The sequence below is a fragment of the Pistacia vera genome, unplaced genomic scaffold (genome assembly GCF_008641045.1).
Source record: "Pistacia vera cultivar Batoury unplaced genomic scaffold, PisVer_v2 Contig37, whole genome shotgun sequence".
Classification (NCBI taxonomy): domain Eukaryota; kingdom Viridiplantae; phylum Streptophyta; class Magnoliopsida; order Sapindales; family Anacardiaceae; genus Pistacia; species Pistacia vera.
In genome coordinates, this window is record NW_022196190.1 from 440144 (window position 1) to 467292 (window position 27149).

The 27149-nt window shown below is 35.1% G+C and overlaps 1 protein-coding gene across 1 annotated transcript; it reads left to right on the plus strand.

Annotated features, from left to right (window-relative positions):
* Window positions 1-5138: 5138 nt before the first annotated feature.
* LOC116140321 (auxin response factor 6-like) lies at window positions 5139-12003 on the plus strand. Its single transcript, XM_031425967.1, has 14 exons — window positions 5139-5848; window positions 6041-6153; window positions 6557-6655; window positions 6741-6797; window positions 6889-7044; window positions 7116-7200; window positions 7337-7427; window positions 8366-8530; window positions 8611-8733; window positions 9265-9340; window positions 9448-9595; window positions 9740-10902; window positions 11004-11194; window positions 11596-12003. The coding sequence occupies exons 1-14, from the start codon at window positions 5806-5808 to the stop codon at window positions 11792-11794; spliced, it is 2709 nt and encodes a 902-aa protein (XP_031281827.1). The 5' UTR covers window positions 5139-5805; the 3' UTR covers window positions 11795-12003.
* The last annotated feature ends 15146 nt before the right edge of the window (window positions 12004-27149 follow it).

Consider the following 27149-nt stretch of genomic DNA (forward strand, 5'->3'; position numbering starts at 1 on the left):
TAATCCACATTTACCAGATTCCGGCCACCAACGAAAAATGACGGAAATGGTTGTAGGATGGCGCACTACCTGCTGAATCTGGCCAGTAGTGCGCGATAGCCTTTTCCGGCCAGATCCACGGTGGATCTGGCCGGAAAAGGCCAGACTAAGGCCAAGATCTGGCGAGCAGTAACAGTCGGTCACAACGGCCAATAAACGGTCGTCGTTGACCATCAACGACGACTGTTTGTTGACCGTCGTGAGAGCAAATACGGCCAGATCTAGCGGTTGACGGCCAGATTGGCGTAGATCTGACCTTTACCGGCCAAATCACGTGGATCTAGCCGAAAAGGCCATATCGACGCATGACTGGCAAGATCCAGCCGGTCATGCGCCCATAAGGTGACTTGGCCACCTCGGTTGGTGGTGGCTGATGGGGGTGTTTGAGTAGGTTAGGGGTATTTTGTTAACTTTTAATGTTTTATTATAGGGGGTATTTTGTAAAAAAATAAATATATAGAGTATTTTATTAATTATAAACCTACATAGTTCAATACCCGCCCAATTAACTTTTTTTAACTTTTTGCAAAAAAAACTTTTCCCAACACCCAAATTTTTGAACCAAACGGGAGCCTATATTCAAAACTCTTTTTAATTAGATTATTAAAGGCACATAGATTATTCAGGTTTGATGCACTATGAATTGTCATATAAAATATTGTATAGGTGTATGACTATTCTATTATTAATTGTTTCGATCAATATTCAAACTCTTTATATTTTAGATTATTAAAGGCACATAATTATTCAGGTTTGATGCATAATCAATACAAAAGGTTTATTTACTTTCCAAATTCAGAGTCACTGAAATCAAAATTAAACGAATCTTTTCTTCATAATGGGTAAAGAAAAAGATACAAACAATTAATACACAATAAAAAATAATAATTGAGGACAGTGGATAGATATTGATCACTTTTATTATCAACTTCTTCAAGTTGGGCTTGGTGGGGGGGGGGGGGGGGAGGAGGGATGGGGATATGGGATTTACATGACACTGGAGATGTAGATGTCGGTGTGGGGTAATATATTACATGAACATGGAGATGTAGATGAGTGTAGGTGTGGGGTAATATAGTTGCGTGTAGCGTCGGCACCGTACGTCTCTGACCGCGACCAATAAAAAAGGTAAACAGTGATTTACGTCAAGTCTCATCATACTCTATAGGACCCCGCTTTTCCTTAACCAATGGTCACGATTGCCTTTGTTTTATGGTACGTGCGGATCATAAGATTCGCATCACGTCATCTTTACCAATCACACATTTACGACCTACATCTTCCCTTGTAAATGTTAAGAATGTCATTATTTTTTTCAACTTTATATATATAATACAAATTTTCTTCAAACTCATGTGCTTTTAAGATTTATTAACATATACTTTATAAAACAAATGAATATTTGAAAATCATATATTTTATATATATAGTAGGGGTAGATCTACAAATTTTTGTTAGGGTAGTTAAAATAAAGACAAAATCTAAAAATTGTACATATTAATTTCTTTTTTTTTTTTTTTTAATTTGAGAAGGGTCATGGCTCACCCTTAATTAGTGTGCATCCACCGCTCTGTATAGTCATTCTTTAATATAGATATCTTTAAAGTCTAACTATGAACTAAAGGTGAGCGTCTATTCACTCACTTCACAAACTTTACAATTAAAAGTGATCTAACTAGACGCTCACCTTTAACCGCACGTAAAAAATTTTAGGGGTACGCATTAGAAATATAATTTATTATTATTATTAGATTTTGATTTAAAATTGATATTCAATCAATACCTGTCAACAATATGAGTAATAATAATCTTATCATAAAAACAATATATAATTATAATTGATATGAATCCAACCATTTAAGTAGTATAATGAAAAATTATAGAAGTAAAAGATCAAAGGACCATGAGAATTAACTAGTTTTAAAAATATAATCCAAAACTATATATAATATGCAATTGTACTAGATTTCAGCCGATCGCTGTACGGGCTAGATATACTCGCTGTTTTCGGGGATGGCACATACCTGGGTATTGGTTTAGCCTTTCAAGGCTCCCCGGGTACGGGTTGGGCCACATAATAGCCATCTCCAGGCCCGGCCTGGCTCAAACCTAGTTTTATCATATAAAAAAAATTAAAAATTTATTTTATTGATTAGATAACAAATAATGCGATTTTAGTCAAAACCAAGATCTTTTGCCACCCTATTAATCTATACACAAATATGGTGAATAAAACAAGAGATATTATTAATAACTTAATATGAAAGAAAAAGAAAAAAATTTATCAAAGATTGTCTATAAGAAAATAAATTATAGAAATTAACATGGGTCAGGCTGGGAGTCACAAAAAGCTAGCCGAGTTGGGCATGGGCATTATTGGTTATCTCCGCAATGGGCCTGGGCCTGGATCATAGGGTCGAGCATGATCCAGGCCCAGTTTTTTTATATATAAAACAAATTAAAATTTTATTTTATTTGATTAGATAACAATTAATTGCGATTTTAGTCAAACCCAAGATCTTTTGTCCACCATATTAATCTATACACAAAATGGTGAATAAAAACAAGAGATACTATTAATTAATAATACGAAAGACAAGAAAAATTTATCAAAGATGTCTATAAGAAAATAAATTATATAAATTAACATGGATCAGGACTGGGAGTCACAAAAAGCTAGCCGAGTTGGGCCTGGGCATTATTTGTTATCTCCACCAAGGGCCTAAGCCTGGATCCATAGGGTCGAGCATGATCCAGGCCCAGTTTTTTATCAATAAAAAAAATTAAAAATTTATTATTTGATTAGATAACAATTAATTGCGATTTTAGTCAAACCCATGATCTTTTGTCACCATATTAATCTATACACAAATTGGTGAATAAAACAAGAGATAATATAATTAACTTAATATGAAAGACAAAGAAAATTTATCAAAGATTGCCCTATAAGAAAATAAATTATAGAAATTAACATGGGTCAGGACTAGGAGTCACAAAAAGCTAGTCGAGCTGGGCTTGGGCATTATTGTTATCTCCGACCATGGGGGGGCCTGGATCATAGGGTCGAGCACGGGCTTGGGCCAAGGCAAGGGGGATCTCGGTCCTGACCCGACCCATTGCATCTCTCTCTCTCTCTCTCTCCTCCTCTCTCTCTCTCTTCTCTCCTCTCTTCATATATTATAGTAAAACATTTGTATAGTAATACTTATGAATAACTTCTAAGTCATAAAATAATATGTCCAGCTTGAGATAGTTATAAATAAGAAAAAACTTTATTTGTAATAAGTTATAATTTTTGATTTTCGTCTAAGAAAGTTATCCTACGAATAATAATTATCTATATATTACAAAAATATATGTTATGTTACATTAAATGTTTAAGAATAAATAAAATATTTATCTAGTTATTTGAGATAATAATTTATGCTTGAGGTTGTTACCACATTTTTAACTTACGGTTACGTAATAACTCATTTAAAATTGACATATTTTTATGAAACCAAAATATTTCTAGTTTTTTAAGTATGTTTAGAGCTTCGAAACGTTTTGTATTTCTATACTATATCCTCATGATTGTTTCCATTCTCTTATTGTTTAATGTAGTACTAACTACTAAAACAATATTGAAATCCTAACATTAATTGTTTTATGCCTAATCAGGATTAATCTTTGGAAGTTTCATCTTTTCAAACGAGAGGGAATAACACCAATTAATGTATGATTTTTTTAGATCTGTAAAATTCATAAATATAGTTTGAGATAAAAGGAATAAGAAAAATAGTTAGAGGGGGCCATTAAGATTGATGTTAGGAGTTGAAATAGATGACTTGTCTTAATTTTATGTACGAATGAAATGGCATTAGTTAATAGTAGAGTTAAAAGGAAAAAGAGACAGTAGGTGGACCAAACTTAACCAAAGACTTTCATAAAATTAAACTAATTTCATTCATCCAATCACATTCTTTCCAAATTATAATTTAATAACTATTTTTTTTTTTTTTTTTTAAACTTTGTCAAATTTAAAGTCAATCCACATAAAAAGAGAAAGTGCCTAATGGTTACCATTTTGGCAATGCAAACCTCCTTATGGATGCAAAAATTTTACACATTCAGGTGAATCATTGCCCATCATTTACATTCAAACTATAACCACTCGCTTTGTTCTTTCACATTAATTAATTTAATATATTTTTAATTAATTAATTATTATGAAGTGAAATTAAAATTTTGAAAGTGGGTAGCAATTAGTAATGTAAAAGGGTTTGACATTGCATGAAGTTTATATAAATAAAATGGGCCACCTCATTCTCATGAGAAGCAATATGCAACTGGAACATATCTATCGCCATTTTATACTCTCATGGTTTTCTCTTCGAATCATTTCATGCATCTTAAATATATGTATTTTTTATTTTTTTTATTATTCTTTACTATGAAATCCAAAAACTAATAAGGCCTCTCTTTTGGCATTTGAAAATAAAGGATATAAATATGATTTAAAAAGGGAAATGATACTAAATAAACTATTTTTTTTTGGGACTCAGTTAAAAAATAGCCTTTTTAAAAAAACATTTTAAGAATATTTTATTCTAAACTTTAGCATCCGTTGAACCAAATTACTCTTTTTTAACCAAAAAATTCAAAGTGATCAATAATCAATTGGTTAGAAATGATTTAACATTATCGTAACCGTGTTTTATACAGATAGAGTTTGTTTATTTCAAGACTTGTTTGATTTAGAAATAGAGAAACTCGATTATAAAGATCGAATAAAAATCGATAATTAAGAAAAATGGTATTTTGATTTAACCATTGCTGAAATTTTGAAAATAAGACTATTTTCTAAGAAACTTTTATGAATGAGCTATTTCTTAACTAAAAAAGAAAATTATTTAATATTAATAATGGGTTATTTAATATAATGATATTATAAAATCTTAAAAGAAAAAAATAAGAAAAGAGGGTTGTCTTGCAATAATAATTACAATAATGGCATATAAGTAATTGGTTCAAGTATTGAGGGTATTCTTATTTGTGTTTATGTTGTCTGAAATTAGCACCTAAAGTGCAGAAAAAATTGGAAAAACGGAAAACCTCTCTCTTTCTCTTTCCCACATAAAAATCTGACACACAAACACACCCTCCTCTACACTCTATACTTTTTGCTTTTATTTATTTCACTACTATAAAAAAGCACCAGAAATAAAATAAATAAATAAATAAATTTAATGGCAGTTGTTTGTTGATCGATTGAAACACACAGAGAGAGAGAGAGAGAGAGAGAGAGGAAGAAGAAGAAGCAGAAGTGGCAGCAGCAGCAGCAGCTCATAGATATTCATAGACTCAGTACCAGTAGTACCAAACCCAGTTCCACTTCTAAAACGAACCACCCTTTTTTAATGATATATTCTCTGCAAAATTTTGTAACTTCAAAACACACACTCTCTCTATATATTATGATTCTTGAGTTTAAGTTTTTGATGGTTGTTATTGCATGCACATAAGTATTTGCTGGGGTTTGGTAAGATCTGGGTGTTTTTTGTATGAAGTTAAAGTTTTTGAGATCTGCAGTTTATAAAGAAAAAAGAGTGATTTGAGGTGTAATGTGGTGGAGCATATGAGGCACAAATCCATAGTGTTTTGTAGCAAAACCGGTTTCGGTTGAATCATGAATCACATTAAGTGAAGTGAAGAAGTTTTGTTATGTTGTGGATCTTTCTTTGAAGTTTGGATTTCAAGCTCTTCAATTTTGTACCACTCAAAAAAATGAGACTTGCTTCAGCTGGTTTTAGTCCTCAAACCCAAGAAGGTATCAAATTCTTAAGATGTTTTCAATTTTCTCAATCAAGAAACACTGATTTTTAGCTTCATCTTCTTATTTTTATGTCTTTTTCAAGAAAAGCCACAGTTTTCTTCATTTCTTTTTGGACATATTGAGGTTCTTTGATTTTATTCTGAAAAAGGGTATTTTTGTATGATTTTTTTTATTTTTTTTTTGCAGGGGAGAAGAGGGTGTTGAACTCTGAGCTTTGGCATGCGTGTGCCGGTCCTCTTGTTTCTCTACCTGCTGTTGGAAGCCGCGTTGTTTATTTCCCTCAAGGCCATAGTGAGCAGGTTAGTTTATTTGTGTATTAGAGGTAATATCTCTACTTGGTTTTGCTGAATGAAGCATGAATAATCACTATTTTTATAATCTTAATCTGGGAAACATAAAGTGGTTTTAATTTCTTTTATTTTCTAAATTCAACTTTGAAATGGTTAATGTTTCTGATTTCTACTAAGAATTGCCGTAGTTGGAGTTGATCATTGTGATTGTAAGTTCACACTTACCAGAGTAATGTCTGATTATTTATCTATTTTTGCGGTTTTATGAGGGCAGGTTCTTTAATCGACTCTTGTTGTCATGATTTAGTGGTGTTGTAATCTGTTGAGTTTGAACAATGCACAGAAATCAGATACGGTAATCTGTAACTAATCTTACTTCTTTTCAATTTTATCTTTATGGTAATTATTGAAGGTTGCTGCATCAACCAACAAAGAGGTGGATGCACATATCCCTAACTATCCAAGCTTGCCTCCACAACTTATCTGTCAGCTGCACAATGTAACCATGCATGTAAGGGCTTTTCAGTTTTTGTTGTTTGTGATTCTAAACATTCCGCTGGGCTAGTTACTGAAATCTCAAAATTTATCAACTTCAGGCCGATATTGAGACAGATGAAGTATATGCACAGATGACCTTACAGCCATTGAGTCCGGTATGTTGTTTTGCTGGAGTTTAATCAGTTTTTGCATCTTAATAGCCTGCTTTTTGGATGGTCTCTTATATAAAACACCCTTATTGTGTAGCAAGAGCAAAAGGAAACATATCTTCCAGCAGAGTTAGGCAACTCCAGCAAACAGCCGACCAATTATTTTTGTAAAACATTGACAGCCAGTGACACAAGTACTCATGGAGGATTCTCTGTTCCTCGGCGGGCAGCTGAAAAAGTGTTTCCTCCATTGGTAAACCTCTTTTGTTACCAGATATGACCATCAATTTCAAGTGCTTCTATAATTTAAGAACTTGTTTGCAGGACTTCTCCCAGCAGCCCCCAGCTCAAGAGTTGATTGCCAGGGATCTTCATGATAATGAATGGAAATTTCGGCATATATTTCGGGGTGAGTGTTTCAAGGACACCTATTAATTTCAGCTGCTGTAGGCTATATTTATTTTGCATAAAGGAAGGTAGTTTCATACACACCTTTAAATTAAACAATAACATTTTGATAATGATCATGACTTCTCATCACGCAGGCCAGCCCAAAAGACATCTCCTTACTACAGGATGGAGTGTGTTTGTAAGTGCTAAGAGACTCGTTGCTGGTGATTCAGTGCTTTTTATCTGGTAGGGAGCTGATTAATCCACCAATAGTGGCTCTTTTCTATTTGCATTATTACATAACAAATTTTAGTTTTTTTTTTCTATGCTTTAGTTGACCTATGCTAGAACTGTGCCTTATTTGGATAATATTCTAGGTATCTAACCTATATTTTCTTCTTGGTGAGTCATCCAAGATATGGCATATATTCATTTGAACGGTTTAACATATTATTTCAGGTGCATGCCATCCTTTTGATTCTAGCTATTAAGGTTTCATTCAATTTGATTTTTGTTTTCTGTTTTGACAGACTGAATGCAAGAAATCAAATTTTGTATCTTCAAGATTTGGGAACATCTTTGGTATCATTTTTTGAATACAACTTTCTGAAAATGAAAATAATGAAATGCTGCTTGTTCTAGATTTTTGAAAGTGATAAAAATACATTTCTCATAAAGAATTATTAAAATGTTTTTTTGACAATCTTACTATTAAAAAAAAAAAAAATATAAAATTACTTTTATAATATTAATTAAAAATAAATCGGTGCAAAAGTGTTTTTGGTTTTGACAAATAAAATCTTGAGAATTGAGGGAATAATACAATGTTTATTCACACTGTGCGATTACATCCTAGCTGTAAATGGGGAAAACAAGATTTTTTTCATTTTATTATTACAAGAAATAAAAACATGTGACAAGTACTTTGCGTTTGAGCTTAAGAGAAAATGAGGAAAAACGAAATGAATATGGAAATGAACAGGCCCTAAATCCTTTACACTCCCTCTGAGAACAATTTCATTTTGGGTCTTTCATTTTTTATTTCTTTATTTTTAATGAATGGTGTTTTCAATTTCTTTTCATTTTATTATTACACTCTTAAAGCATTTTGTTATTAGAAAATTCTTAGGCAAAGGTCCTGGTGTATTTTGTTGATTTTTTGACAAATATGGTTCTTTCATCAGGAATGAGAAGAATCAATTGCTTCTTGGTATCCGCCGTGCTAATCGACCACCAACTGTGATGCCTTCATCAGTTTTATCAAGCGACAGTATGCACTTGGGGCTTCTTGCTGCTGCAGCTCATGCAGCTGCAACCAATAGCCGCTTTACCATATTTTATAACCCAAGGTTTGACTTTGTGTTTGTTTGTAGACATTGAAGTTTTTGATCAACTACTTGCCTTTGAATTTTTCACTACTTTCTTTCAGGGCTAGTCCATCAGAATTTGTCATACCTTTGGCCAAGTATGTTAAAGCAGTCTATCATACTCGTGTTTCTGTTGGCATGCGATTTAGGATGCTGTTTGAAACAGAGGAATCAAGTGTGCGACGGTAGGTTTGAGACTTTCTATCATTTGACTCGCTATAATGGCTATGAACGAAATTGATATGGTTATTGGGTATTTGGTAGTTTCCTATTTGTATACTTTTACAATCTCTTCTGCATTGTGAGGAAAGCTTCTTGTTCTAGTTGCCCTTTGATGGTTTGGGGGCCATATTTGTACTCATAATCTATTCATTTAAATATTAATTAATACATAAAATAGTAGAGCTGATTGTTCATGAAAGGTTATAGTCAGTGGGAGTTAAGTACAAGACTGGAAACCATTTAGAAAGGGCTGAAATATTGTTTAAGAATAGATGATGCATATGCTAAATCAGGACGAATGTTTGGGGCAGTACATCTATGAAATGCAAGGGAACAGTTTACGGACAACATCTGGTTTTTTCATTACAATTTTCTGTTTTTGGATTACAAGTCTATTTAGTAGACCATAAAATTCAATAAGGAAGTTGAGTTATAATTGTTATAATCTTGATACCTAACAATTTCTTTGTTTCACATTCTATGATTTTGTCCAGCTACATGGGCACGATAACTGGCATAAGCGACTTAGATCCTGCAAAGTGGCCAAATTCACATTGGCGCTCTGTCAAGGTCTTTTTGATGACAATGATTTAAACCCGTTTCATTTAATACAATTTCATTTATTTCCTATTTTTACCATGACTGAAGTAAATTGTAATGAACCTTAATCAATGCAGGTTGGCTGGGACGAATCAACAGCAGGGGAGAGGCAGCCAAGAGTTTCCTTGTGGGAGATTGAACCATTAACAACATTCCCAATGTATCCCTCTCCATTTCCACTGAGGTTGAAGCGGCCATGGCCAGCAGGACTACCTGCCTTTCATGGTATGCTTGTCTACTTTATCCTCGAGGGCCATGATCCATACTCTTCTGACATTGCCCTCAAATTTGAACTCGTTTTGTGGTTCCTAATCTCTCCATGTATCATTTAGACATCAAGGATTGATATCCCTATCTTATTGCTCTTAGGTATTAAAGATGATGATCTAGGAATGAATTCTCAACTTATGTGGCTCCGAGGTGACGGAGATCGTGGAATTCAGTCTATGAACTTTCAAGGACTTGGAGTTACACCATGGATGCAGCCAAGGTTAGATGCTTCAATGCTTGGTTTACAAACTGACATGTATCAAGCTATGGCTGCTGCTGCACTTCGGGAGATGAGGGCTGTTGATCCTTCCAAAGCTACTCCGACATCCCTTCTGCAATTCCAACAACCCCAAAATCTCCCCAGTCGGACTGCTGCTTTAATGCAGCCCCAGATATTACAGCAGTCTCATCATCAGCAGACGTTTATTCAAGGTGTTCAAGAAAACCAACATCACTCTCAGTCCCAGGCTCAAACTCAGTCACACCTACTTCAGCCACAGTTGCAGCATTCGCACTCTTTCAATAGCCAACAGCAGCAGCACCAGCCAATGGCACAACAACAACAGCAACAGGTTGACCATCAGCAGATTTCAAGTGCTGTCTCTGCTATGTCACAATTTGCGTCAGTCTCTCAATCCCAGTCATCACCTTTGCAAGCAATCTCTTCACTCTGCCATCAGCAGAGTTTCTCCGATTCAAATGGGAACCCTGTATCAAGCCCTATTGTTTCTCCCCTGCATAGTCTATTGGGCACATTTCCCCAGGATGAATCATCCCATCTACTTAACTTGCCCAGAAGCAATCCCTTGATTTCTTCTCCTACCTGGCCTTCTAAACGGGCGGCAGTTGAACCTCTTTTTACTTCTGGAGCTCCTCAATGTGTTCTGTCCCAAGTGGAACAATTGGTGCCACCTCAGACAAATATCTCTCAGAATTCTATTTCTTTGCCGCCTTTTCCTGGCAGGGAGTGTTCAATTGACCAAGAAGGGAGTGCCGATCCACAGAGCCATCTTTTATTTGGGGTTAATATAGAGCCCTCATCTCTTCTGATGCAGAATGAAATGTCAAGCCTTGGGGGAGTTGGGAGCAACAGTGACTCCACAACCATACCTTTTGCTTCCTCAAATTACATGAGCACTGCAGGAACCGATTTTTCAATCAATCCAGCAATTACACCTTCCGGTTGTATTGATGAATCAGGGTTCCTACAGTCTCCAGAAAACGTGGGCCAAGTAAACCCACCAACCAGAACCTTTGTTAAGGTCAGTTGCCTCTACAGTCTTAAAATTGTTTTACCACAATATTTGATTTATTAGTGGCCTTTTGCAATGTCTTCTGGTTAATCTCAATTTTGCATTGATAGGTTTACAAGTCAGGGTCCTTTGGTAGATCACTGGATATAACCAAATTCAGCAGCTACCACGAGCTACGCAGTGAGCTTGCTCGCATGTTTGGCCTTGAAGGCCAGTTAGAGGACCCTCTGAGATCAGGCTGGCAGCTTGTATTCGTTGACCGGGAGAATGATGTTCTTCTTCTTGGTGATGACCCCTGGCCGTAAGTTCCAATCTTCTTCATTGTTTTGTTAATGGAATTTTATTTGAGTTCTCCAAATAGTTCTTTCTTATATCTTCTTCTTCTTATTTTTTTTTCAACCATATCTTGGATATTTTTAAGAATGGATTTACATCTCTTAGTGTAAGACATGGATTAAATTTTTTGATCGTTTGATTATAAAAGTCCGGCATCTTACCTAGAAATTTTAAAACAGGAAAAAGAAAAAGAAAATAGAACCAAAATAAACAAACTTGGTGAAATATGATGGTCTAAGGTCATTCATATTTTGGTTATACTGATGTTATGGTGCTGTGATTCCAGGTTCTTAATTTGGACATTCCTTGGGTTAATATTCATTCTTGTCGCCTTTTAGTTGATATATTTCATTCTTCTATTACCAGGGAATTCGTAAATAGTGTGTGGTGTATCAAAATACTTTCACCACCAGAAGTGCAGCAAATGGGCAAACGAGGCATAGAGCTTCTGAATTCAGTTCCAATTCAGAGGCTCTCCAACAGCAGCTGTGACGACTATGCAAGCCGGCAGGACTCAAGAAATTTGAGCACCGGCATAACTTCGGTGGGGTCACTGGACTACTGAACAATTTAACCGGTCAAGATACGTCTCTCTTCTGTAATGTTACTGTGTTTCAATCCGTGTAGAGGTGGCAACAGCCACCTAACTCTAGTTTAAAGTTGATATATAAGTTAATACTGTAAGTATAAGATATATTTTCACATATTAAGTGCTATGAAATATGGAAATATTTATTAGGATCTATTGATTGTGATGGAAGTTGTTTGTTTCAATATTTAGTTATAGCAGTCAATTTATAGCGAGGTGAAGGTTACTTAATTGTGGAATTCAACTTGAATTTTTCTGAAGTTTGACGAGGCATTCAAGTATGGGAATTTTAAAGTGATAAAGAAACATACCTAAAACTAACAGTTTGGCACATGATTTAGTAGCATGTGGAAATCAAATTTGTCATGTGAAAATGTCAATACTCTTTGTTGTGTTCTTAGTTTTTGGCAAAAGAACCTAACCCCACTACCCCCTTCTCCTTTCACTACTATAAGTGCTCCCAAGATGATCCAAGTAGAGATTTCTTTTAAATTATGATAATTAAATTAGGCCATTGTTTTTCGTTTCCCAAACACTGCAGGGTTTGGCTTGCGAAACAAGGTTGGGTGATTTTTATATTTATAAAAAGAAAAAATTAGTCTGAATTGAAATGAATTTTAATAACGTAGTACAATTTTTTTTCCTCAAGTGATGATTGAGATTGATTTCTCAAGTATGAAATAAGAATCATTTGTTATAGTTGGAAGATGCCCAGAAGAGTAATGTGATCATAATCTTAAGAAAAAAAAAAAAAAAAATTTGGGCAATGTGATGTCGGTAGGGTGGACATGTGAGGCACGTTTGAGTCCTTATCTCATCATCCACAGCCTAATATTTATAAAATAGAAGCAGAAATAGAAAGTGTGGACAAGTGCAAAGAAAAAAAGAGTTGGGGCATCTTTTTCAGCTTAGTGGGGCATTTTATAAAGGTGATTTTAATAGTGTTTTGTGTATTTTGATGCATCATGTTGTGGGGCTAAACAACTTTTATTTAGAGATGGAATGGTGACAAAGGTGAAGGTAGGGCACTATCAACAATAATAGTATCAACTACTTCTTTCAAAGTCCATAATTTTGGTGGGGAAAGGTTTTTGTGTCCTTTTTCTTCACTTACATTGTATCAAACTTTTCATTTGGTCCCATTCTCCTCCTCTATCAATGTGAAACTCTTTACTTATTTATCATATGGGTTATTCTTTTTTTTTTTTCTTTAAAAAAAAAAAAAAGACATGCTAATTAATGCCTTTTATAAAATTTAAAAATTTACTAGTAATTGTTTTTCTAACATTACTTGTGAAAAAAATGACTAGGGCAATTCTGTTGTGTGAGAGATCTATCTATAATATATTTACTAAAAGTGGGAGGTACCTGTTTACCTTGCAATAACTCAAAAGAAAATTCACTATCCTTAAAGTGCTTCGGTGGGTTTTGTTGACATGACACCTTTGATGCCTAATTCATGTAGTAAAAACCAAAACAATTGAAAAAGAGAGGATTTTATGTGAGAAATGTGCGCTTATTTTTGTCAATCCCCTTAGATGGTTTATATAGGTGTTACCGCTTGGATGTGAGGAGGATTTTAGGGGCTATATTGTCATAATTTTGGTGGCATAATGGTGCTTGAGATGGTGGCTGGTGGTCAGGTTCAACCTTAAAACATGAGGATGGTGGATAAGTTAATTTCCTATAACGAGAAGTTAACTTGGAGTGGAAGCCAAGCAAATAATGGGTTTATTAGAGATTTTATCTCTATGTGCTATGTTTTTTTGCCCTTTGTTCTCTCAAATCAAAATATTTGGGTTGTCTTCTCAGGATTTGGCTTTGAGTGACTTGATTACCTTGGTCTATCCCGTTTGATGTTTCTATTCATTATGAAACTTGATTTTATATTTTAGCCTCGTTTATCATAAATTCTCTCATTAGGCTTCATTAAATTAGACTTAAGCAACCATTATTGGGTGGTCGAGTGGTCAACTAAACCACCACTAAGCAGTAGAGTGGTCAATTAAGACTCTTAGATGTATTACTCAAGAGGCTTGAGTTCGATTTAACCCTGCTACTAATAAGAGTGATTATTGGAAGCTTATTCGGTTGTCAACTTTAGGGCCCTAAGGGATTAGTTGAGGCGCGCACAAGCTGGCCCGAACACTCCCGTCAACAAAAAAAAAAAAAACATTAGACCTAAGCTAATTTTTTTCCCTCATCAGACATTGTATTGTAGTATTACGTGTAGCCATAAACATAGAACAAGAATTTTAGATTATGAAACATAAAAACAGAAAAATGTTGTTGAATTTTTTATGTAGATTCATATTTTATTTTTATTTAATCTATAATTACAAGCATATACATTTCAAATATATTTTTTTAATTAATTTTTTTTACTTAACTTAAATTAATTGTATTCATAACATGAACATTATTTTGGAACACACGCAAATTAATTCTTTAGTAAGAACGTCTTTTTATTCTCCTACAAGGATCATGCTTGTATGTCATTAGATTTATCATCATTGAACCAAAATGATAATTTATAGATGAATCTAATTAAATTAAGCATGATTATTATAAAATCAAAATAAACTGATTTAAAATAATTTTTATAAATCATTATAAACTGAAGCTAAAGAATAATAGGTAATTGACTAACAAAAATGTTTTCCTAGTCTAATATCTATACTAACAAAAAAGAAAAAGAAAAAGAAAAAGAAAAAGAAATATGTGAGTTATCTAGTTTTAATTTTTAAAAGATAAGATAAAATTAAGAAAGAGTGGATCTATGGGCATCACATTAATGGACTAAAGAAGCCCCACTTTTTAATAAAATTTAAATTATTAAAATTAACTTTAATTTTCTATTATTTACAAATACTTTTGACATGCCACTATTATTTCATAAACCCTAATTTTTTTTGGGTAAACCCGGTAATAAAATAAAAAAATAAAGATATATGTTGACCTCTCATATGTTTTGATGTGCCAAAACTATCTAAAAAGTTGATTGAACACTAACCATAACATGTTAAGGTATGACTCAAGTCATAATCAAACCAAAACAGGTTTAACATGTGGTTCAATAGTGCATAAGCAAATTTCTGTTTAGGTACGACCATGCGTCATCAAGGCACGACCGTTCTTTAAGAGAAAGTTGCTATGAAATATCGCATGACATCGTTCCTCTTGGTCGTTAGTCACTCTGCCAATTTGAAGTGGCACTCGCACGACCAGACTGCACTCGCACGACCGTGTCCAAGTTTAAAAGTTAAGATAATTCAAATCTAGAACACTTCGTGCTTTGACTTCATCTCAAAGGTCCAAGTCAAAACTCAAAATTCAACATTGGAACGACTGTTCCTTATGGTGGAATGACCGTTCGTTTCTAAAGAGGTCGTTCATTCCTTTGGAAATTTAAGAAGATTTGGAAGAACATTTAGATGTAATCTTTCTGCGTGGTAGAATGATTGTGAAGTGGTCTTGCATGATCATACGGAATAGAGGAATGACCGTTCAAGTTGACCTGGATATGAAAAATATGACTGTTGTATCAGGAACGACCGTTCGCAATTATGGAATGACCGTTCTTCTGGGTTCTGCAGCTTTATCAAAAATGCATTAAATGATGCAACGGCTAATTCTTTTTGGGATATAAAAGTTCAATGCTCTTGGGTTATTTTAAAGAGAAGAATAAGAAAAACATCCTAACATAATCCCTAGAGCTTAAAATCCAAATCAATAATCTCACTTGTACTCATCTTGTAAACCTTTGAAAGATCATTTGTTCTTATTGTGTGTAAAAGCCTACTTGAAAGAGGAAATCAGTCACAAACAACTTTAAATCCTTTCCTTAGTAACGAAATCCTGTAAAACTAGGTGCAATCTTGTAAATCTATGTGTGTGAGGTGAAAATCCTTGTGAAAACTATTGTATGGGCAAAATCATATTCTAGTAGAACTTCAAGGAGGTTGTCTTGAAAAAGTGGATGTAGGAGGCTTGCGGATATAGCTTCGAACCACTATAAATTACTAAGCATTTCTGTCTCTGTCTCTGTCTCTCTCAACTCTTTATTACATTGCATTGTTGTTCGTTGAGCATAATTTATTGCATTTGTTCTTGGATTTATTATTCACACTTATTGTTTACAAGTTGGATGCATTTATTTCTCTTTTCAAATCATATTGTTTAGTAACATCTTTATCTTTCTTGAGTTGTTGAGTTTAGTCATTGAACATTGTCTTGATAAACTCACCACTTTTTTTAACTCTCAGGGTGTGTTTGGTTAGGGCTCTAGAAAGATAACTCCACTAATTTATCTTTAATTCCGAACATTCCCTTGTTTGGTTATCAAGTAATAAAAGATTTCGGTAATCTTTCAATACCAATAGTGATTACTGTGGGTTAAATAGGGGGTAATCAGATTACCTCCTGAGAGGGTGGTATTTAAAGATTATCGGGGTAATCTTAATTTTATACCCATTTTACCCTTAATTAAATACCATTCCAGACACAATTTTCCTCAAATGTCTATTAAATAACAATCAACGCAGACTCACTACATTTTAAAATTTAGCTAAAACACCCCAGTCACAAAAGTTTAAAAGTTAACAAAATACTCTTAGCCACCAAAGACCACCGCCAGCCACTGGCAATAGTCGCTAGATTGACGCACGACCGGTGGGATCTAGCCGACTGTGCATCGATCTGGCTGTTTTTGGCCAGATCGAAGGCTGAAAACGACCATATCGCCATGGATCTTGTCGGAAACGGCCAAAATAGATCTGCCATTTTGGCTGTTTCCGATCAGGTCCACAGTGATCTAGTTGTTTTCAGCTAGATCCATAGTGATCTAGCTATTTTCGGCCTTCAATTTGGCCAAAAACAGCCAAAACGGCACACGACTAGCCTAATCTTGCTGATCGTGCATCGTTTTGATGACTGATACTAGTGGCTGACAGTCGGCTTCGGTGGTTGGGGGTATTTTGTTAAAATTTAAACTTTGTTGTTGGGGGTGTTTTAGCTAAATTCTCAAATATAGGGGGTTAAAAGAATTTATTTAAATAATGATAATAATATTATTATTATTATAATGATATTAAAAAGGAAGGGTAATTCAATAAAAGCCTCTGTCGATAATATTTTATTATTCTTAACCAAATATCTTAATTATTTATACCCACTAACAAAGGACCAAACTTTACAACCTTAAAAGCTTTATGTCATGCAAACAAAAACACTAAAGCAAAAACATCAGCAATGAATTAGCACCTCTAGAATATCTACATGCCACAACAGACCATTGCCAATCTCTCCCAAACACAGCTAAAACTGTAGTATTCAAACTGCAGCTCCATCTTGCCTAGCCTTCTCTGCCTACAAATTAGCCACCATCCTAATTGCAATACTCATCCAAGGGCATCATAAGTTATAGTAGACACAAACCTGAATGAACCAACCCAAAAGAGCACAAAAAAATGCATAATGCTATTGCTGCTCTCCAAAAATCCCTTGTGTTTGCTACCATCATCCAGAGCACAACACAAACTGTAGCACTTTTCTAGATGCAGCAGATAATCGCAGTAAACCACCTGAGAATTCCCGTTGATCTCCTCTAAAGTAACAACAGACTGCAAATGAGCTCCCCAGAACTTGAAACTACAACATACTAGCTTCAACACCATACATATCTGCAAACTCAAGAGGTTCCTTGTGAAGGCTGCCACCTTCCAGAAACTAGCAGATAGAACATTTCCACTCTCCACTCCCGGATACTGCAGAAGATGCAGCCTTCCATCTATAGCACTAGAGCAGACTACACTTTTATTGTAGCTGCGCCACCAGGTCGTTTCCAATAGTTAATACTGCAGAAGATGTAGCCTTCCATCTATAACACCAGATCGTACTACCCTTTTGATGCAACAACACCAGCAGGCCTCTTCCAATAGTTAAACCCCTGTAAACCTCTTCCGCGAACCACTATCATGTAGTAATTAAATTGCACCTCCAAATCTACACTACCAGCCAGAGTAGCAACATTTGAAGCACCACCCCAGCTGCTGTAGCTCCCACAAGCCCAAAATTTTTCCCTGTCTATACAATCTCCTAGGAACTGTACATACTGCCCAAGACTCCTGAAAACTGCAAAGACAGTCTGCACCATGTACAACTGGTCAATATGCACATAGCATAGTCTACAGTATTCCCAAGCTGCATATCCAGCACCCAACCCTCTACACCAGTTGCACAAATCTCCCGGAATCTGCAAAAAGTGTATCCATCTAGCTGCAGCCCTAGGAAAGGCACTACACAAACAACTGCATAAAACTGCCCAAATTGCAAATTACACCAACTGCATAACTTGCATATTGCAAAGGGGGCTAAGCCTGCTACTGCCCTACATTGTTGAGTCTTCATATGTTTTGATGTGCCAAAACTAATCAAAAGATTGGTTAAGAACTAACAAAATGTGCAAACATATGATAAGTCATAAAAAAAAAAAAAAAAATGAAAATGAAGATTTCCAGATGGAACGATTGTTCACGCAAATGGAACGCCTGTTCCATTTAGTTATTTCGAAAAATAACTCCCAGTCAAGCTGTTCCAAGTTGGAACGACATCGTTCCATGATTCCGTTCAACATTTTTCCAAAATGAAGCATCTTCTAGCCAAGCTGTTCCAAAGAGAATGCTTGTTCCAGTAAGCTATTCCAAGCACATCTGAAGATTTTAAAGCAAAAGGCACATACACTTAATTGAAGATGGAATGACCAGATGGAACGCCTGTTCCTCCAGACCGTTCCATATCAATCAAAGACTTTGGACTTCAAAGATTCGAGCTAAAGTCAAGTTTTTGGGAAATCAAAGAGTCAGATCCGAGTGACCTCGAAGAACGCCCGTTCTAGATTTCATCAAGATCATTCCATGAAGGAACGACCTCGTTCCATGAAGTCGTTCGCACTTCTGGAAAATCTGGACAGGTTGTAAAAATTGGGCTATAACTTTCTTTAGCCAATTCCAAATTCAACTCTGTAAAATGCGTAAGAAAGTTGACTGAAAAAGCTCTCTAATTATATATAGCTTGCACTTTAATTCATTCTACATCAATGACGAAAAGTCATTGCAGAAGAATAACCTTGTTCCAGAGCCCGCTCCACATTCTGGAAGATTTGGTGATCAAGTTGGAACGGCCGTTTCGTAAAAAGAACACCCGTTTGAGATAGGGGAACGATAATCCCAAGTAGGGGAACGATCATTCCAAGTAGGGGAATGACCATCCTGAACCCTAATTTTCAAAGAAAAATGACCATTGGTGTCAGGAATGATCGTTCGCGATAGTGGAACGCTCGTTCCACTGGTGTAGTTTTGCAAAAAGCTGCAATAGTGCATTAAATGAAGCAATGGCTATAAACGACTATATTTTCAAATCAAAGTATAAAATTCCACTTTGAAGAAGAAAGAAGGAGAGGGAACAGAGCAAACAACATTAAATCAACCTTGAAATAAAAAGGCTTATTCTTGAACATCATTTACTCTCTCATTGTACTAAAACATATATCCTTAGAGAGAAACTTGAAACCATATTGTGTATCAACCTAGCTTAGAGGCAGTCATTCACAAAAAAACATTTTTATTCATCTTATGGGCGACGTCCTGTAAAACTAAGAGTGAAATCCTTTAAATTGATGAGTGCTTGACAGTGCACTCACACTTAGTGATTTTAAGGGCATTTTGTGTGGAAATTAGGTTCAATTGGTTAATTTTACTTAATTTCTTTATCTCTCTTGTTTTCTATATTATGGGTATGTTTTGTGAATTTTCAAGTATTTAGGTGCTGAAAAATGAGGATTTCAAGCATGCACATTAAAGAGTAAAGAATCAGAATCATGTAGGAATAAACGGTTCGAGAATCGAAGCTCAAACGAAGAAGTTATAATTTTTGAAGATTGTCTGCAGTGTAAAAGGTTGCAAAATGGCAAGTGGGTAGAAAGTTCATGCAGCGGTGGAACTATTCATGTGCCTTGGCACAGTTCATGAATTTTATGCTTGGGAGTTTTTCTGCCAGAACATGCTACACGAAAATAGATATAAATTGAGCTACACAACTCCAATTGACTTTATTCTAGTGACGTTCTAAAGCTAAGAGACAAAGCTACAACTTTCACATTTTGATTGTGATCTAGTTCGACCTGGTAGATGGTTAAAAATTAATCCAAAATTTACATCAATGCATGGAAACAAGCATATGTGTTATTATGTGTTTTTAATGGAAGTGTGACTTGTTACCATAATACCCTCACGACCTTACTACTATAAATAAAAGGACCTTAGCAATATTTTAGGGGACCTAGGGTTTATAATATCAATTAAAATTAGGAGAGGGTTTTCAAGGAAGAGGAGGAGACTCTCCCTAGGGTTTGTAATCAAGTCTTTGATCTTCATGCTTTTAGGGGAAGTTGAGGTTTGCTTTCTTGCTAATTATGTGTAACTAAACTCTCCACTAGTGATCCGACGTAGCCTAATTTGAAGGCTTTATGGTTTAATCAAGGCTATTGGTTTATCAACTCTATTGTGTTCTTGATTCATTCATTGCACTTAATTTCAATTGTTAATCACCATTATTGTGTGACAACCTTTGATGTGAATTGATAGATTGTATGAGTTAGGATTAGGCATCGCCATATGCTAGGCTTAGATAGCTCTTGTGAATGGATGGTTTGTGTTTGTGCATACGCTTTGACAGATGCAAATTGGTTCTTGATTTCTAGTACTCTTATTCTTAATGTGTTTTTAATCATTAGGCTAGACTATACACCCTAGTTGGTTTAGTGTTAAAAACACTAGGTTAATCCCCAACGATTTACAGTAATACCTTAGTTACAAGAGTACGAACCCTAGACAAAGAATTGAGATAGCCATAGCATGATCAATAACATAAAGCTGGCAAATTATGGTGAAATTGGATACCTAGGTTTTGGTTAATTGGTTGGCTTACAAATCCCGATGGAATCGACCCTTGCATTTGCATCTATACTATGATATAGATTTTTGCACTTTCGAGGAAGTAAATTTGTTCATCATAAATCTAGAGGCAAAATCCTATCAAATTATTGTGGAGGTGAAACCCTATGAGAACTATTGTATTGGTGAAATTCAAGTCTAGTGAAACTTCAAAGAGGTTGCCTTGAAGAAGTGGATGTAGGAGGCTCTTGATCAAAGCTCCGAACCACTATAAATCTCTGAGTATTTCTCTTTCCTTATCTCATTTACTTTATTGCTCTTTGAATTCTTACATTTATTGCACATTATTGATTTAAGCATTGTGGTGCATATTTATTGCTCATATCTATTTATTTATATTCTTTGTTCATAATCCTTGGGGTAGTTGAAGTTTTTAATTCCGCATTTATTTTTATCAACTCCTATTTACCCCCCTCTAGGAGTATTTGCCATATAGGGTTTTACACACATCTAAAAAAAATACTGTATTTCCCTCAAGACTTCTCTTGTTTGAAACACATATTGCACAGATATTTCAAGAATCTGGTCAACCTGCAATCTGCTAGTTGCAACTCCTGAGATACTGTATAAACCCAAAAATATCCCATCTACAACATCCTAAAGAGCATCCCAATTGTTGCAACTCCAACAGGCCCAATCTCCATGCCCATCATACCCAACCCCCTGGAGACTGCTAAGGAGAACAATCTGCTGATTTGTAACTCCAGAAATATACGCAATTTACCTTGGATCTCCCTTGTTGGATCCAGACACCAAAACCTGACATCTCTACCTACACAGGATCTCCTAGAAACAAGAAGAATGCAGTTTCCTGCTGTGCTGCTTTTCCAAACAGTCTTGAAATTGTTTGACCTTGCACCATAGCCAGTTACTGCACACACCCACGGAGCCACAAAAACAAGCTTCTCATCCAACACAAATAACTGCATAGAAAACAAAAAAAACTACCTAGATTGCAAACTGTACAGACTTCACTTCCAACTCATTAAAGACTGTACAGGTTGCATGCATTTTGCAGTGCACCATTCTAGCTGCTACTTCAGAAAAGGAAGCCCTACTCAGAATACAATAGACAGCGCATACTACCCCATTCTCTTGGAAAAGCGCTACACAAAACACTATTAAAGCTGCACAAGTTGTAAAAAGCATAAACTTCACACAATTCCCTACACAAATCGTAGAAATTGGAACACACATAATCAAAATCTTAAGAATTTCTTCGCAAACCATCATCAATACAATTCAAAGGCAAATCCCAATCTTCCACCACTTTGCGGCCCTTGGCATTGCCTTTGAATCTGAGGCTATATAGTTTAAGTCTCACAGTTTCAAAAACCTGTTGCCCCATTGATGAACAATTTTAATCCTCGCAAGTATACAAATCACAACTACAATAAAGTGTGCACATGCAAGGGTCGATCCCATAGAGATTTGTAAGCACTCAATTGATCATAATTAATTGTGCCTTAATTAAGACAAATAAACTTAAATAATTCAAAAGCATTGATTAGGTAACCAACTTAAAGTAAAAATAACTAATACTAAACAAACTGACAAAGAACAAACACTAAGCTGATTTAAAAACCAATTAACTAAAACCTAGGTATCCAGTTTCACCATAATTATCCAACCTTATGTCAATCATCAACCTATTGTATCTCAATTCATTCTCTAGGGTTCGCACTCACTTAATTAAGGTATTACCGTAAGGCATTCGAGATTAACCTAGTATCTTTAACACAAGACCAGCTAGAGTGTATAGTCTAGCCTAATGACTAAAATTCCATTAAACACAAGAGCACTCAAATCATGAATGAAGGCGCATCTGTCAGGGCATATGCACAAATACTAATCATTCATGAAATCATGAACCAATTCGCATTCTATCAGGGTGTATGCACAATATACAAATCATTCATTCACATGAGCTAACTAAGATTAACACATAATGTCTAATCTTAATACATACAACCTATTAATCCACATTAAAGGTGATCAAGCAATAATATCAATTAAAGACTGAATTAAGCAAAATGAATGAATCAAGAATAACATTGAATTGATAAACACATAGAATTGATAATGGCATAAAGCCTTCAAATTAGGTTACATTGGATGCCTAGTAAAGAGTTTAGTTACACATACTAATTGGGAAATCAAACCTCAAACCCTTCAAAAAGATGAAGTACAAGGGAAAAAGATGAAACCCTAGGTAGATCTCTTCTCCTTGCCTCCAATTCCCTCAAAGTTGAAGTAAAAGTCTTCTCTAAAAATACCTAAAGACATCCTTTTATAGTGCTAGGGTTGTAGGAAAGTTAGGGGAAAAATCCTAGACAAAATAGGAGAATAAAATTCAGTTCTAGGCAAAATAGAATAAGAGAATCCTAATGAAATTAGGATTCCTTCACACGAGCAGCAAAAGGTCTCCAAAATAGAACAAGATAGCTTTTGAATCTGGAAAAGTTGTGAACATATTAATTGTGGTCTTAAAATAATCTTTCCAACTCTTCAATAATCATCCAAATTCGAGGTCTATAGCTCAAGTTATTGTAGAAACATTGAAACATGTTCTAGAACTACTTGTCTGACATAACTTTCGGATCACTTTTTAACAATCTTATAGGTCGAACTGGATCACAATCAAAACATAAATTTTTTATCTTTGTCTCTTATCTATAAACGCCACTAGAATTAGGTCAATCGGAGTTGTGTAACTCAATTTATGCAAATTTGTGTGCAGCGCGTTCTGGTAGAAAAATTCCCGAACATAAAATTCATGAAGTTTGCCTTGGCATGATTTAGTGGCGCTGCGGCATGAAGTTTCTGTCCATTTTGAAACTTTTTTATGTTGCAGCATGGGAATAGTGCCACTGCAGCGCATGAATAGTTATGTTGCGGCAAACAGTCTTCAAAAATTCATAACTTCTTCGTTTGAGCTCCAATTCTCGAACCGTTTGTTCCTACACGATTATGATTCTTTCCTCTTCAATGTCCATGATTGAAATCATCATTTTAAGCACCTAAACACCTAAAAATTCACAAAACTTACCTGTGATTCTAGAAAACAAAAGAGATATAGAATTAAGTAAAATTAACCAATTAAACCTAATTCCCTCACAAAATACCCTTAAAAAGCACTAAGTATGAGTGCACTTCCAAGCACTAATCACCCACCCACACACTCACGACTCCTTCGTTTGCCCTTAAAAAACCAAAAATTTCATTCCTACCACACAAAATAGATAACTGCCCCAAACAAAAGACACTGAATGACTGCGGTTATACTTTTACCTTTAAAATTTTCCACACACTAGGAAATTATGTTGTCCCATCCATCTAGGGAAATCCAAAGATTGCCTTTAGATTGAACGAGCACCAAATTACACTAGCAAACAAACACGCAAAGAAGAGGTGATCATGAGAATCCAGAGAACCATTACACAGTGCACACTTCAGACCCTTCGAACCCAACCAAGCCCTCATCTTGTCTTATGCAAGTAATTTGCACTTGCTAGCTAACCACAAGATGAACAAATGGCGAGGGATACAAGTTCATGTCCAAAGAAAGGAACACTAAGGCATCAGAGTCCTCACTAAGGAAATATCACACCAAGTCTGCCAAGAAGAGAATTCTACTTTCCTTCCATCCTTAGTCCTCTAGTAACCAACTCTTAGAAATTAACCTTAGGAATTCGGGGAGCTTGACTAACCACTTGAGGAAAGGTCTCCTGAAAATCTTCTGGCCATACCCACTATCCATCCTCAATTACATCACTAACCCTGACTCTATGGCCCAACCTGGACTCATAAAAAGTTCTAAAGGTACAAACTCATGTAACGATCCTAAAGGATACCATACATCATGCCACACATGTTAAAGTAGGTGCCCTAGAGCCAATTAATTATTGTAGAATTGACTCTTTGTAATAATGTTTATTTATCAATAAAAGGCATTTTCTCCTACATCATGTAAATCATAATTGTATGTATTGATATATGTCTTTAGGATGGTAGAGCTGTGATGAGGGTATCAAGTGTTTCAAATCTTGATAGTGAAAACCCTATGAGCACATATGGTGGCCGTTCTAGAAATGTCCATAGCCCCAGTATTATTCTGACCAAGGACATATATAATACGGTAAGGCTATCATAGTGTTGAACGACCTTGTCGCAAGACAGTGACTGATCTCACTTGTCAAGGATATTAGTTGACAACCTAGAGCTACACATGGATGCTTGTCATAAGCGAGTTCATCGGATAGACCCACTAGAGGATTCCACATAGATGGTAACCCTAGTGTCTGTGGAATAAATCCTTTAATGGATGGTGGTGTATGTGATCCTTAGACTTGAGATCACCGGAGCGCCTTGTGCACCAATTGGTGTAGTTTGACACTAGCCCAACATAGTTCTATTCATAGCTATCAGAATGGTAGTGATTGGCTACATCGAGAAGTGTATCAAGACTATGGTAGATTGACAAAGGATTCATCACTCCCGGGTGTGAGAGAAGTTATCTCAGTACGTAATTCAGTAAATGCCAATGATACTAAATTTGTGGCCACAGTGGGATTGAGTTATCGCTTAATCCAATTTATTATCTTGGTTATTGGTCTAACAACTGAATACAAAGATATCAAGGATATCTAAGGTTGACACTATTTATGTACCTCAACCTTGATGAGATAACGAATGATGAAAGGATTTGATTGCACAGTAACCATATCATTGATAGGTAGCTATTTTGCTGAATCTGAATCTATCGGGTGGCCATGATTCCTTGCTAGAGGCCAGTCTTGGTCTATGTTTAGTGAGACAACTGATTGGTGCCAATCGCGAGACTACTCATTGCCGATATGATGAGAAGCCTATGGGTCACACACATAAAGAGACAGTTTAAGGATTAATGTGTGAAAGGGGCATTTTTGTCTTTTAAGACGAAAGGGTATTTTGGTAATCTCACAGTGGAATTAAATTTGTTGAGGTTGTTGCCTATATTCAATTTTGATATTGATATTAAAATTGGTGAGATTATATTTAAATATGTGTGTGTGCATGTATTTAAATGGATTATTATTATTATTATTATTATTATTATTATTATTATTATTATTATTATTATTATTATTAATGTTAATATATTTTAAATATATTAATATTTGTGGTATCTAATAATAATAATAATAATAATTAATAATTAAAATACCATAATTGAAATGTTTGGTTATTGGGTTGATGCTATTCAAGTAAAGGAATAGGGTTTTATTTTAGCTACACTATAAAAGGTGCAATTAAAATAAAACAAAACAACACAATTAAAACCCTAGCCCCCCCACGTTTTCGCTAAAGAGAAAAGAGTGAATTTTTCTTTAAAATTTGGCACACCATTAATCTTTAGAGCATTGATTTAATCTAGCAAATTAAATCAATTGTGAGTGATCATGTCTTCGTGTGGATCAACGTTCGTGTAGTCCTTACTTGGATTGATTAGCAAAATTTCAGTATCCAGAGAAAGAGCCTCCAAACGCAGGTATAAACGAATCCTTGTATGGATTTTATATTATTTTGATTATAAGCATGTAAAACATATATATTCATTAGACTCTGATCTTTGTAATAATAGTAATCGATGAACAATTTTTTTTTTTTTTGTTTTTCTGCTGCCATATATCATCGATTTACTAACAATGGTATCAAAGCCTAGGGTTTTGATAATATATGTTTTAATTAAATTGAATTGATTGATTTCCTATATTGATTATAAACGAGTGATACTGAAGCTCGCTAACTATTCACGATCGCCACGGCGAATTAAACCTTCGCCGCGGCGATCGTGATGATTTTGATGTTCGCTGCAGCAAGCGTGCTATTGGAGCAGTCGCGTTTTTACGCAATGGGACGAAACTACAATATTCCAAAACCTTAACCAATAATTATTCTGCACATCCAAGAGGGTAATTTAATAATTTCACCCACCCAATTCAAAATTGATGTTCTTGAATGTATGCAATGTTATTGTTTGATAATTGCATGGTGCCCGGTACATGAGCCTTAGACCTATTGTTTATTTTTATTTTGGGTTTCTTTGTAATTTTATAAACAAATAGGACCTGCGTGTCCTGCCTCTCTCTTATATCTCCGTGTATTTCTTCTTCTCACTCACTCCCCTCGTATGTAACGCGAGGTTTCTATTTTATTGATGTAAATTAGAATAGGATTTTTATGAAAATCTTTGTAATGATCGTGATGAAGAAACGAAGGAGCAATGAAGAGGAATAACTTGAAAACCCAAGTTTTATCTTTTAAACCCTAGGTTGACC

Excerpts from the sequence above, each read along its gene's own strand:
- LOC116140321 (XM_031425967.1), top strand. The coding sequence starts at position 5,806 with ATGAGACTTGCTTCAGCTGGTTTTAGTCCTCAAACCCAAGAAG. Across the intron at positions 5,849-6,040 it reads TAGTCCTCAAACCCAAGAAG|GGGAGAAGAGGGTGTTGAAC; the intron begins GTATCAAATTCT and ends TTTTTTTTGCAG. Across the intron at positions 7,045-7,115 it reads AAAAAGTGTTTCCTCCATTG|GACTTCTCCCAGCAGCCCCC; the intron begins GTAAACCTCTTT and ends ACTTGTTTGCAG.